This window comes from Podarcis muralis, chromosome 8, assembly GCF_964188315.1.
Source record: "Podarcis muralis chromosome 8, rPodMur119.hap1.1, whole genome shotgun sequence".
NCBI lineage: Eukaryota > Metazoa > Chordata > Lepidosauria > Squamata > Lacertidae > Podarcis > Podarcis muralis.
The window spans coordinates 76361126-76375655 of NC_135662.1; the positions used below are offsets into that span (position 1 = coordinate 76361126).

Here is a 14530-nt window from a genome sequence, read left to right on the forward strand (position 1 = left end):
AAGCCTCAGCGCCTAGGGCTTGCCGATCGAAAGGTCAACGGTTCGAATCCCCGCGGCGGGGTGCGCTCCCGTTGTTCGGTCCCAGCGCCTGCCAACCTAGCAGTTCGAAAGCACCCCCGGGTGCAAGTAGATAAATAGGGACCGCTTACTAGCGGGAAGGTAAACGGCGTTTCCGTGTGCGGCTCTGGCTCGCCAGAGCAGCGATGTTACGCTGGCCACGTGACCCGGAAGTGTCTCCGGACAGCGCTGGCCCCCGGCCTCTAGAGTGAGATGGGCGCACAACCCTAGAGTCTGTCAAGACTGGCCCGTACGGGCAGGGGTACCTTTACCTTTACCTTTAGTGTAGACGCCAGCTACTTTTACCTTGGGGGGATGCATTCTTATATTGTTGAGTGTCATTTCTTATTTGCCCCTTACAGAACTACTGGGTGGGATGTAAGTATAAATAACAGCAACTCTCAGTCAAAGAAACTCAGTTCACAGTGATCATAATCCATTGTAGCAAAGACCGGTTCTCCAATTTATATGGTTCTCAGATTTCAGGCTCTGCGCAAAGTCTCCTAAATGCGACATTGATTTATCTTAGCTCTCAGAAGCTCAGCTTCTGATTACCTGCCTGGATACCATTTCTCAGACCGCGTCTAAAAATAAATATTATTTATTTAAAATGTATATCCCGGTTCACTAGCCAGCAATATGCTCTTGCGATGGCTAACAAAAAATGAAAAATAATAATTTTTTTTTTAAAAAAAAATCATAATTACTGCCACTCACAGACATAAAAAGCCTTTTTTCAGTAAACGTCCAGCAAGTCTTCTTGAATTTTCAAGGTATGAGATCATTGGTACAGATAACTAATTTAAGTCTTGTTTTCCTTTTGTCTTCCAGCGGTGAGAGTGGTGCTGGCAAAACAGAGAGCACAAAGCTGATACTCAAGTTTTTGTCTGCTGTGAGCCAACATTCGCTGGAACTCTCTCGCAAAGAGAAAACATCTAGTGTGGAACAAGCAATTTTGGAGAGCAGGTACTGTGTTCATAGCCTCACCTATCATTCTAGACAGTAGGGAAGATACATGGAAGGAAGATATTTCGGAGCTGACCGTTGTCTGCTTAGCAGTTAGAAAACAAAACTATGGCAGTACCAGGGACGGGTAAACAACCCAACAAGCACGTCCCATCTTTGAGTGGCTGGGGAAACCCAGCCAGATCTAGGCGGGGTATAGATAATAAATGATGATGACCGAACATTTTCTAAACTATGGTAGTACATTTAAGTGATCAGATGCAGAGGGCTTCACTTGTTGGATGCATCAAACACTTTAAAATTCAAATGGAAGTAAGGTTTGTTTTTCTTCCATAAAATCCATATTTTATAGTCAGAATGCTGACAGCCGAGCCTATATTTTAGCCTGCCAGGTGCTTAGCAACCCTCCTATTTTTGCAATCTGAGCCACTATCCTAGGACTTTCCTTCTCATGAGCTTTCCGGGGAGTAAGGCATCATTGCAAGAGAGAGGCCTTTCTGTGGGGTGTCTTATTATTTTTTGGCAGATGTTGTTTGGTTGTGCGTATAATTTACCCGTGTGTATAATTAATGATTCATTCATTGATGTTGCCGCGTGCGTCTCTAGCTTAAATAAGTTGTCTTCCTTTGAAAATGCCTGCGTTCTAATTGCAGGTTTCAAAGATCAATGAGCAAATCAAAAGAGAGAGGTTAAGGGTGCAAAAGAGGTCACACGGATGCTGCAGAATCTCTTTACAGCATCCTTGGACTATTTCATAATAACTGGTTTAGAGTAATTACAGCTCTGTAGCCTTTTCTACCTGGGGGCAGCAATGCTATGGCTTAGCAGGGACAGGGGGACAAATGAATACGGTCAGGTTTTTAAGTGTAATTGGGGAGGGGATATGTTTGTTTTACTGCATCAGACCCATTAAAATATGTCTAACTGAAGTGCTATTGTTTATATGGTGTCCTTACTGGATGTGGAAATTTAGGGTGGGGTGGGTCAACCAGTGAATGGCTTATGGGAACTGGGAATGTAATGTAATAATGGTAGACCTTTGGTAGCAGGCCAGGCTAGGAGCTGGTGAGCTTGAGGACATATTTGAAAAGAGCTTGGGGTACATTTGAAAAGAGGGATGGGAGGAGGACAGATGGACAAAAGTAGAGAGAAGGAAGGCGAAAAGAGAAGACTACTTGCTCACAAATTTATTGACAGCTGCACAAATTATTATAGCCAGGAAGTGGAAGGGGCAAGCAGAATAGAAAATGGAAGAATCGTATAAAGAGGTGTGGGATATAACTATTGATGATAAATTAACACGTGCCATTAAGGTAAGGTGGGGAATATGTAGGAGAAGTGATTTGGGGGAGATATGGAGGGTGTTTGTTGAATTTGTACTGTTAAAACAGAAAGGGTGTCGCAAGAGGTGTTGAAAATTTGGGAGGTTGGATAGTTGCAATGGAATGGTCTTGTGGGTGGAGTGCACATTTTTATTCTTATTTATTACTTTGTCAAAATAATAATAATAATAATATTAATAATAATAATAATAATAATAATAATAATTTAAAAATGTAACAATTAAGAGAAGACTAAGGAAAGGCAGTTAAGGACAACAGAATGGGCCACTGAACACTCACCAGTTGATCTGCACTAGGGAGCAAGGATTGAACAACAATGGAAAATATATGGTACTGGGGACATGGAAATAAAACCTGAGGGTATAGAAATACATTATCAAGAGTTACAGAAGCACAGATTGGAGATTGCCTCAGATTAATAACAGGGTATCTCGGCACACTTAGTTTTTTGGTTTTGCCCATGGTTTTACCCTTAAGTCTAACTGCACGGGCTTAAACTGTTTCTGGAATATTCCATTTGCAGCTCCGAGATAGCTTGATTAAATGCGTCCCCATATATAAATCTGCTCACACATTAAACAAAGCAAGCAGATTAGATGTCAAAGAAAAAAAGGGTTCTAGTCAGCCTCTTTGTTTTCTGTGTGGAGGGATTTTTTCCCTTTGGTGGGAACATTCAGATATGCAATCCCCTATCTGTGGAATGAAAGTGCATTGTCTAGGAGACAAAAATTAAAGATTAAGGAGTTAGTTGGCAGTACTTTACACTGGATATACTTTTTTAAAAATCAAAGTTCTAGTAAACAATGTTTATTCTTACTCAAACAGCTAGTACATTTGTTATCTATTTTTATTTTTTCCACAGCCCAATTATGGAAGCTTTCGGCAACGCAAAGACTGTTTACAACAACAACTCAAGTCGCTTTGGGAAATTCATTCAGTTGAATTTCTGTCAGAAAGGCAACATTCAGGGAGGAAAAATTGTAGATTGTATCCTTTGTACTCTGTGATTGCCCTAATATTTACAGTATGACAACTGTGTGCATTTTTATACAACAAGCAAAGAAGATGTTGCCTCTCTTTCAATACACATTCCAAGTTCTTAAGTTAGAATGCAAAAATCTATAAAAACCAGTTCATATGCTTAGTATTTTTTTATCCTAAAAGGTAAAGGTACCCCTGCCCGTACGGGCCAGTCATGACAGACTCTAGGGTTGTGCGCTCATCTCACTCTATAGGCCGGGAGTCAGCGCTGTCCGCAGACACTTCCGGGTCACGTGGCCAGTGTGACAAGCTGCATCTGGCGAGCCAGCGCAGCACATGGAATGCCGTTTACCTTCCCTCTAGTAAGCGGTCCCTATTTATCTACTTGCACCCGGGGGAGCTTTCGAACTGCTAGGTTGGCAGGCGCTGAGACCGAGCGACGGGAGCGCACCCCGCTACGGGGATTCGAACCGCCGACCTTTCGATCGGCAAATCCTAGGCGCTGAGGCTTTTACCCACAGCGCCACCCGCGTCCCTCATTTTTTATCCTAGATCATCCTAAAATTCCGCAGTGAAATTATTTTGTTTCTAAAGTCTGTTGCTGTCCATGGTTTGTGTGAGTGAAACAAACCTTAGTTCTCTGGTTGATATGTCACACTAAGACAGGAATTGCTTGCTCTAGAGTGATTTCCATGGTCAGGGTAAACCATTAACTATTCTTTACCCTGATGTGTGAACTGGGCCACTGAATTTTGTGGCAAATAAACAGATGCCAATTAAAATCCTCATCCAATGACAGTCTTAGTTTACGTTAAAATAAAATAAAAAGGATGGACGCAAACATTGCTCGTGCAAGTCTGCTAGGAAATGAATATATAGCCTTCAGTTCACCCCAACCTCCTCACATGGTCAAATGAAACATTCTGTTCCTTGACTTTTCTACCTGCTGCCTGCTGAAGATTTATTAGAGAAGGTAAGTCAGCATTTCGATTTCTTTCAATGTAAAGGAGCGCGCTGAGAATCTCACCTACCTGCCGAACAGATCTCTAAATATGTTTTCTCTTGTAGAATCGAGTAGTAAGGCAAAATCCAGGAGAGAGAAATTATCACATATTCTATGCCCTGCTGGCGGGGATTGAGGGAGAAAAGAAAGGTGAGAGGCAGTCTTCTGCTTAAATAATGGTTTACAGTGCCCCTTGGAAGGGGATTTTTCCTAAGAGTCCCACCACCAGCATTTCATGATCCTAGTATTTTTTTTAATGTAAGACCTAAGAAAAAAATTAAAGAGTGCTGTGTTGTGTTGTGCTATGTTATATATAGAGAGAATGATTGCCTAACAAAGATAGATGCTAATCATGATACATCCCATCATACCAAAAGTCTCTCCAAATCCCACTTCCTCCCCAAGTCTATACTTACTGTATTTTTTGCTCTATAAGACTCACTTTTTCCCTCCTAAAAAGCAAGGGGAAATGTGTGTGCGTCTTATGGAGCGAATGCAGGCTGCACAGCTATCCCAGAAGCCAGAATAGCAAGAGGGATTGCTGCTTTCACTGCGCAGCGATCCCTCTTTCTGTTCTGTCTCCTGAGATTCAGAATATTTTTTTTCTTGTTTTCCTTCTCCAAAAACTAGGTGCGTCTTGTGGTCTGGTGCGCCTTATAGAGCAAAAATACGGTACTTACTTGCACCAGCCAATTGGGCACAATCTGCTCTAAGAACTAGTCTGAACCGAATTGTCTAATCTGAGTAAGATCCGTTGGGTTTGTATTGGTAAACTTAGTACCACATTGAAAAGGTACTAACTTTGAAAAAGATCCTACCAGAGAAGAATAGCAGATGAAGTTAATGGCCTATGCTGAAATGGCTAAATTGACTGGAAGAGTCAGAAATCAGGAAGATAAGGAATGGGGGAAATTTATAACTTATCTTAAAGACCATTGTAAACAGTTAAAATCATTAGTAGGATTGGAAGGAAAATCACTTGTAGTTTAAGATTGAATTCTGGACATAATGGAAGAGGCAAAGGATTTGGAGTATCATAAACTATGTGGGAGGAAATGATTAATATTAGGACCCACAAAGGGGGGGATGGAAGTCCAGGAGATTTCTTGGAATCTTGTTTTTATGATTTATATTTAATATACAGCAGAACCTCGGGTTTTGGAGAGTTTCAGAAGCCGAATGATTTGGAACCTGAATGCCAAAAACCCGGAAGTGAATGCTTCTGTTTTTGAACATGCCTCAGAAATCGAACAACTTCCGAGGCATGTTTCTTCATTTTCTCAGTGGAATTTGCCGGCCGCCCATTGCGCCTTGGTTGTCGAACGTTTCGGAAGTCGAATGGTCTTCCGGAATGGTTTACACTCAACAACCGAGGTACTACTGTATCTCTGTAAAATTTTAATTTGAAAAACCAAAAAAAAAGAAATTTTCCAAAGAAAGGTAAACAACTTTGGCTTAGCCACCATCCTGATATGCATTATTTATTTTATTTATTAAATTTATAAATCGCCCTTCATCAAAAGATCTCAGGGCAGTTCACAGCATTGCAGTTGCAACAAACATTCTGCAATCCCCCTCATCCCCGACATGGGATCACCTTTTGCATTCTCCTTCTGTATCTGCCTCCAGTCTCTATTCTCAAAGTACACACACACACACCAGTCTACCTCTGTGTCAAATCAACATAGGAATGGCACACAGAGGGGTTGTTTTGTGATACACTCTGCCACTGGAAATTTCCGAGACTAAGCCGGAGAGTTTCGCACAGAGCATTGTGAAATTTTATTCTCGAGGAATGCATTTGGTATGCATTTCTCATGTACGCAAGCATCACTTTTGGGTAGCTGCTGTTGCCACCTAAAATTACCTTTTTATGTTAACCCAGACTTCCTCAAGGGATCAAAAACATCTAGGGATCAAAAACATCTGGAGGGCCGAGGTTGAGGTAGCCTGTGTTAACCTGTCATGGAGAAACATTGCACATAATGGAGATAGACAGTACAGTGGACCCTTGGGTTACGTTACCTTCGGGTAATGTAACTTTCGGGTTGCAAATGCGGCAAACCCAGAAGTGTATTCTTCCAAGTTTTGCCGCGCGTGTGCACAGAAGTGGTGCCTCTGCTTACAGAATTTTTGGGCTGTGTACGGACCCTCGGAATAAATTACATTCTTATCCAGAGTATTATTTGGTGTTTCTTTTCTTGTGTGCTTTAATAAACTATTCCTTAATTTAAACACAACAGTTTGAATTAACTATTTTTCCTGTTTCCAGATGCATTTTACCTCTCTGTACCAGAGAACTATCACTACCTGAACCAGTCTGGATGTGTAGCGGACAAGACAATCAATGACAAGGAATCCTTCAAAGAAGTCATTGTGAGTTGGACATGCCCCTTCTTTACGGATTGGCCAGTAACGTCACAAATTCTTTTGACGTGGCAGTCACTTTGAAGTTGAGATTGTCTGCTAACAATGACACGGTTCTGTAAAGGAACCTCACAGCCCTTGTGGCAATTTTGAGGCCTTGTGTATACTGTGTACCATCATCAGAAAAGCGCAGCATAACCTCCCTGAACTGCAGCACTCCAGAGGATAGAGGGTTTTAAAAATCACTGTTTCCCAAATTTGTTTCTCCATCTGTTTTTGGACTACAATTCCTATCATTCCTGACCCCTGGTCTTTCTAGCTAGGGATGATGGGAGTTGTAACCCCAAAACAGATGGAGACCCATGTTTGGGAAACAGTGATCTAAATATTCCCAACCATATTTCAGTGGCAACATCTGGGACAAAGCTACAGGTTGTTGGAGTCATGCCCACTGTTTAATGGAGCTGTGGTCTAAACCACTGAGCCTCTAGGGCTTGCCAATCAGAAGGTCGGCGGTTCGATTCCCCACAAAACTGTGAGCTCCCGTTGCTCTGTCCCAGCTCCTGCCAACCTAGCAATTCAAAATAGGTAGCGTTGCGGCGGGAAGGTAAACAGCATTTCCGTGCACTCTGGTTTCCGTCACAGTGTCCCGTTGCGCCAGAAGTGGTTTAGTCATGCTGGCCACATGACCCGGAAAGCTGTCTGTGGACAAACGCCAGCTCCCTCAGCCTGGAAAGCGAAATGAGCGCCACAACCCCATAGTCGCCTTTGACTGTACTTAACCTTTTTTTATGCCTCTGTGCATGGGTTATATGAAGTGGAGGAACCAGGGGGTCCGCCATTTTCACTCTCCTGAGACTAAGCCTCAACAATTGCCATTGCAATAATAGCTCCTGGCTATGGGTGGTATCCAGTGAAGTCATAGCATGAGTAGACTAACTCGTACAACTGAACTTCCTCTCCCTCTCCTACCCCTGTGATTCCGCACCATACAACTGCTCTGGGGATTGGCGTAACCAGAACAGATTTCGGGAGGAGCAGCAGGGGAAATTCCATTGGCTGAATGGAAGTTGTTCCACTCACGCAGGGCCTTGGCTGAATTCAACGTAGAGAGGTGGGGAAATGTGTTGTGTTAACCATCTCAAGGTCTCATGTTTTCCCTCCCCTAGACTGCAATGGAAGTGATGCAGTTTACCACAGAAGAGGTGCGAGATGTTCTCAGGCTGCTTGCTGGTGTTTTGCACCTAGGCAACATTGAATTTATTACCGCGGGTGGAGCACAGGTGTCCTTCAAAACAGGTGAAAAAAAGATGGCTGCTTCCTTTGGTATAAGCGTTATTTATTAGGAATATTTATACCCTGCCTTTTTGGTTCAAAAATCGAACTGCCTCAGGCGACTTTTTTTTTAAAAAAATCAATTTAAAGCCAGCAAATCACCTCCTTGTCAAGGCCCCAATCCAATTTTCATAATTGGTATTGATCGGCTCTGAAAATAAATTTGGATCGTTCTCCCTAGAAAGGAAAAACGATGTGAGTTAATATGTGCAGTCAGTTGAAGGGAAATAGACATCTGTGAATTATGAACTGCTTATTAGGCCATCGCTTTGTCTTTGCCCTACAGGGAGCCTTAGGTTTTCCTTGCCAACCCATGAGATGTTGCTGTGCTTGTCCATGCATAATTCTGTTCTAAAACTTTTGTTCATCATCTCTGTCTGTTGCTAGCTCTGGGTAGATCGGCAGAGTTACTTGGGCTGGACTCAACGCAGCTGACAGAAGCATTGACACAGAGATCAATGATACTCAGGGGAGAAGAAATTCTGACACCTCTCAGTGTACAACAGGTACAGTGAAGTTACTCTGGGGTATTTTACATGCGTCTCCTATTTTTAGAATATCTGGCTTTGGCTGACTGGTCATACCAAGGCTTTGTGAGATCTGGTTTTCAACATTGCGCTATATAACCAGCTAAACACCACAATATAGCGATATATCACAGTGTCTGAAATAAGGATGGAACTGTGTGGAGGCGAACAGTACGACTGGATGATACCTGGCTTTCAGCATCGTGATATATCTTGATTCTTCAACATCAACTTTGTTGGACTGGTCATGTTGTGCTGGACTGGTCATCTTCCAAAGCAACTACTCTATTCCAAACTTAAAAATAGAAAGCGTAATGCTGGTGGTCAGCAAAAGAGGTTTAAAGACTCTCTCAAGGCAAATCTTAAAATATATAGCATAAACACCGACAACGGGGAAACACTGGCCTGTGAGAGCTCCAATTGGAGAACAGCCTTTACCAAAGGTCCCATGGACTTTGAAGACACTTGAACTCAGGACAAAAGGGAGAAATGTGCTAAGAGGAAGGCACATTTGGCAAACTTTCCCCGTGATCAACTCCTGCCTAGAAACCTATGTCCCTTCTGTGGCAGGATGTGTGGTTCCAGAATTGGCCTCCAGATTCACTTATGGACTCACTGTTAAGACCATGTTCATGGAAGACAATCTTGGCTACGAGTGATCGCCAAAGAAGAAGAAGATATCGCCACTTAAATATTGCAATATACCATAAGTCTGAAATAAGGATGGAGCTATGTAGAGGCATTGACTGGCTTTGCGGTTTCCCCCATATTGTGATTTTTGCATAGCACACACACGAACACCATGATTCACGAAATATTGCCAGGTCAAAAACTATGAAACCAATATCACAATAGGGACTTCAAACTGGTTTGGGACAATATATTGATATATTGACATGACCGAAGGACAGAGAAGACTGTTAAAGATGTAGGACAGGCACAGGCAAACTCGGCCCTCCAGATGTTTTGAGACTACAATTCCTATCATCCCTGACCACTGGTCCTGTTAGCTAGGGATGATGGGAGTTGTAGTCCCAAAACATCTGGAGGGCCGAGTTTGCCTATGCCTGATGTAGGACCTGCTCGTGAAACTCTAAAGAGAGCACCACTGCTGTCTCCTCGATGTTACTCGTCAAATTGATGGGTGTTAATAACTCATTGTTAATAACTCACTGTTAATAACTCATTCTCAATTTGCCCCCCTTAAAAATCAAATTGCCCCATATTGGGAACCACGGTATTAGAGGAAAGCAGTGGAGCACGAGTAACTCTGTGTGTAAAAACCAGAGTACGCTTGTTATTTCTGTTTGCCCCGTGCTTTGAGTAATATTGCGTAAAGGACTTTTCGTCAAAAATCTGAGTGTGATAATTGACCTGCTCTGCCTTACCTCTTTCCAGGCAATAGAGAACAGAGATTCAGCAGCTATGGCACTTTATTCCCAGTGCTTTGCCTGGGTTATTAAAAAAATCAACAGCAGAATAAAAGGCAAAGACGACTTCAAGTCCATTGGAATTTTGGACATCTTTGGATTTGAAAATTTTGAGGTAAATTCCAAAGGTTTCCACTTGGCTTATCCTTTTTTGGTGTTCACCCTTTGGCTCATTCCTCCATAACTTACCGTATTTTTTGCTCTATAAGACACAGTTTTTCCCTCCTAAAAAGTAAGGGGAAATGTGTGTGCGTCTTATGGAGCGAATGCAGGCTGCACAGCTATCCCAGAAGCCAGAACAGCTAGAGGGATCGCTGCTTTCACTGCGCAGCGATCCCTCTTGCTGTTCTGGCTTCTGAGATTCAGAATATTTTTTTTCTTGTTTTCCTCCTCCAAAAACTAGGTGTGTCTTGTGGTTTGGTGTGTCTTATAGAGCGAAAAACACGGTAACTAGAATTGCCTGTTGCTGAGGGTGTTGTTGGGGCTGGGGTGTTGTTTGGGGGTTTTTTTTGTTACAGGGGGTTGTTGCTGTCGGTTTTTTTGTATCTTCCTTCTAGATCTTCTTGTGATTCATGTGGAAATTGTTCAGTTTGGTTGTGTATTTTAGAATGTTTCAATTATTGTTTACAGTGACTTCCGTTATATTGTAGTTACGTATTCTTTCCATGTTCTTGAGCATGATTTTAACTGTAGAAAAGTGGCATCGAAATAAAGTTAGGCCTGTATGTGTTGTTTTTATTACCTGAACATCTTTTGTTCCTTTCCAGGTCAATCGTTTTGAGCAGTTCAATATTAACTATGCAAACGAAAAGCTTCAGGAGTATTTCAACAAGCACATTTTTTCATTAGAGCAGTTGGAATATAGCAGGTAAGAACTGCAAAAGGCTTTTCTCCACCCCTTCTGCCCTTTACATTTTGATTTTGATGCTCAGCTCCATAGAGGTATTGCAGGCCATCATGCAGTTCATTTCACTATTATTTTAAAACAAGCTGATTCCCATTCACCTTTCCTAATAAGTGGACCAAAAATCTTTGTGTCTGATCATTGTAATAAAATGTGCCTCTTGGTCTCTCTTAGAGAAGGACTCCCATGGGAAGACATCAATTGGACAGATAATGGGGAGTGCTTGGATCTTATTGAAAAGGTAAACATTTTTTAATAATCTGTGATATGCAGTATCTTGAACTGAGTTTATACAAATTTAGGTACCGTATTTTTCTGTGTATAACACGACCTCACATATAAGACAACCCCTACTTTAGGAAGCCTAAAATTAAGAAATCAGTATTTTAAAGTTGTTCAGCTTTTTGGGGAAACTGCTCAAACCCCCATGCTTCGGCACAGCCTCGCATTACCTCCCCAGCCAAATCACCCAATATTTACTGTATAAACCCATTGTCAGGGAACTGCCATTGGAGCCAGGAGTGGAGGCAAGGCTCCGAAGCGATGCCGGAGAAGGGCCCAGCAGGGAGAGAGGGGATTCATCGGCTGGGGAAGGAAATCAGCGTGACACCAGGGAGAAAGGGGGGCAGAGGCGGGCTTCGGAGAGATGGCTCCAGGACTCTTCGCCAGAGACCAGCGGGGAGAGCACGGGTCCTCCGCTGCCCACACCCACCCTGCGCAGAAGACTTCCGCGCAGGGAGGCTAGGCGGAGACTTGGCGTCAAAGAACTTTTATGCTGGAAGAAGTTCAGGAAACGCCCACTGATGGATTCTGCCATTGACTGAGACAGCCACGGAGTGAGGGCTGTCCAGCCAGGGAAAGGTTTAACCAGGCAACCTTGCCAAGAGTGGCGGCAACTTACGCACGAGCAACCCCAATTTCCATTACACCCATGTGTAAGACTACCTCCAATTTTTGACTTAAAAAAGGGGGGGATATCGGCTCGTACACGGAAAAATACGGTATTCACTGCCTCAATAGTTGGTTTGTTTTTTGTGAAAGAAAGTCTGCAAGTTTGAGGAATATATAATTATAATAATGGGGGAAGCTGTGTTCCTTTCTATAAACATTTTTCGTGGTTTGGGGTTTACAAAGATGAAACTGTTCACCAAAATGTTGATTTGGTAATACGATAACTGTTCATTTTGAACTTCAACATACTTCGCATGGCCACAGCATTGAATAGAAGCAAGCGTTTCTCTCTTACTGCTCTGCCACCCTTTTCCCAGCTGGGCTATGGCATGGAGTCACATACAGAAGAGTAGTAAGGCACCATTTGCAATCTGATTTAAGGATTCTTACCTTGTTCACATTCTTCAGCTCTTGCCAATAACTGTAGATGACTTCAAGGTTCTTGTTCTCGCCTCTTCTATCCCAGCCCCCGGTCCTTTTAAATTTATAAGTTTCACGTTGGGAACCAGGCAGAGGGCCTTCTCAGTAGTGGCACCCGCCCTGTGGAACGCTCTCCCACCAAGGAGAAAAACAGCTACCAGAATTTTAGAAGACAGCTGAAAGCAGCCCTCTTTAGGGAAGCTTTTAATGTTTAATAGACTATTGTATTTTAATATTCTGTTGGAAGCCACCCAGAGTGGCTGGGGAAACCCAGCCAGATGGGTGGGGTATACATAATAAATTATTATTATTATTATTATTATTATTATTATTATTAAGCAACTTGCCAGGGTTAATGGGAGTGGTAGTTCAGCAACATATTGAGGGCCACAAATGGCTGCTTAAACCAGGGTTATAGTCGGCAAAACAGAATGCCTAGTTGTCATTTGGGGGCCCGGCGGCTCGAAAGTCATATTTGTCATTCTGATTGTGCAGAAAAAATGTAACAGGTAGAATTCTACAGGATGTGTTGCTAGTGTGTGAAAGCAGTCTACATCCAAGGATTCCCAGGCATGCACCTCCAGGTGATGGAGATTTCAGGTGCCATCCTGGCTCCTGGGCATCTTCACCGGGTTGCAAGTGGCCGATAGCCAAGTACAAAATGCAAAATTTCAAATGCTAGCCACAGGTTAGTCACCTCTGCACTAGATGCTATAAAAAAGAGATATGAGGCTGCTGTTTTTGATGGCAACCCTGCATTTCAGGCACTGGAAGAATATTCCATTCAAATCCATTTATGCAGCTAAAATCCCAGCACCACTGTGTTGCACCATTTGAAAGAGGGATTTTTTAAATATTACAGTCGGACTTCATGTTACGTTTGCTTCATGATACATTTTTTCAGGTTGCGGCAACCCGGAAGTACAGTGGTACCTCAGGTTACATACGCTTCAGGTTACATACGCTTCAGGTTACAGACTCTGCTAACCCAGAAATAGTGCTTCAGGTTAAGAACTCTGCTTCAGGATGAGAACAGAAATTGTGGTCCAGCAGCACGGCAGCAGCAGGAGGCTCCATTAGCTAAAGTGGTGCTTCAGGTTAAGAACAGTTTCACGTTAAGAACATACCTCTGGAACGAATTAAGTACTTAACCCGAGGTACCACTGTACCAGAAAGAGTTAGTTCTGGGTTTTGCCAATCACGCTTTGCGCACACGTGCAAATTGTGCTACGCACAGCGCAGATACGGCGCTTCAGGTTGTGGGCTTTTCATGTTGCCTCCAGAACGGATCCCGTTCACAACCGGAGGTACCACTGTACAAAAAAGAAAACAGAAGCATAAACCATTTGTGATCCGCCTAATATTATTTTGTCTTGTGTCTTAATTACCCAGAAACTTGGTTTGTTAGCACTTATCAATGAAGAAAGCCATTTCCCCCAAGCTACGGACAGCACCTTGTTGGCAAAGTTACACATCCAACATGCGGTAAGTAATGTATTTCTCATTTGTTTTATAGATGTGTGATGTGCTGCAGACCTTCAAAGATGTAGTTGGAATTTCTCCTGTTCAGAGTGTTTATTGACTATGCAAAGGTGTTTCTGGTTAAAATTATGGGATCCGCATTGTGCTGATCCGCATTGTGCGAGATGGAGGTTTTGCACACAGTGTCTGTAAGAAAATCTTAAGTACCCAAACAGACATAGCAGGCCTTTTCTAAAGCCGGTCTTCCAGTGAGTTCTGATAAGCAAGCTTATTCAGACCTCCTTCGATATTTCAGTTCCTCAACCTAAAAGTTTATCTTTCTTTTTTGTTCCCCTTTTGTAAACAGAACAATCCTTTTTATGTGAAACCGAGGGTTGCTGTTCACAACTTTGGAGTGAAACATTATGCCGGAGAGGTAATTTCCTTTTTCCTTAATGTGCGTTGAAATTCTTCCAAAGAGCGTTTCAGAGGCAGTTCAGTTTTGCCCTGCAGCCACTTGCAAATTAACTGAAGCATTCAGTTTCTTCTCTGCTGTTTACAATGGTCCCTCTGTGAGAAGCTGTTAATAAGAGGGGCTTCTTTTTCCTTCTTTTTTTTTTTTTAATAGCTGAGCCTGTTCTGCCTCTTTTCAAATAGGTTCAGTATGATGTCAGAGGAATCCTGGAGAAAAACAGGGACACTTTCAGGGACAATCTCCTGAACCTCTTGCGGGAAAGCAGGTACGTCAAGTATTTTCAATCTGGGGGTCTTGATCCATGTTAACA

The 14530-nt window shown here is 42.7% G+C and overlaps 1 protein-coding gene across 2 annotated transcripts in view; it reads left to right on the forward strand.

The window, feature by feature from the left end:
- The window catches only part of MYO10 (myosin X), a 196925-nt gene that overhangs the window by 113191 nt on the left and 69204 nt on the right, over positions 1–14530 (forward strand). For both annotated transcript variants that reach the window (XM_028737963.2, XM_028737964.2), the window contains 13 exons: positions 889–1023; positions 3229–3353; positions 4307–4320; positions 4416–4500; positions 6623–6726; positions 7887–8016; positions 8440–8558; positions 9978–10124; positions 10777–10877; positions 11088–11154; positions 13677–13769; positions 14113–14181; positions 14403–14485. In XM_028737963.2, coding sequence (XP_028593796.2) covers positions 889–1023; positions 3229–3353; positions 4307–4320; positions 4416–4500; positions 6623–6726; positions 7887–8016; positions 8440–8558; positions 9978–10124; positions 10777–10877; positions 11088–11154; positions 13677–13769; positions 14113–14181; positions 14403–14485 — 1272 coding nt within the window. The remainder of the gene's footprint in view (positions 1–888; positions 1024–3228; positions 3354–4306; positions 4321–4415; positions 4501–6622; positions 6727–7886; positions 8017–8439; positions 8559–9977; positions 10125–10776; positions 10878–11087; positions 11155–13676; positions 13770–14112; positions 14182–14402; positions 14486–14530) is intronic.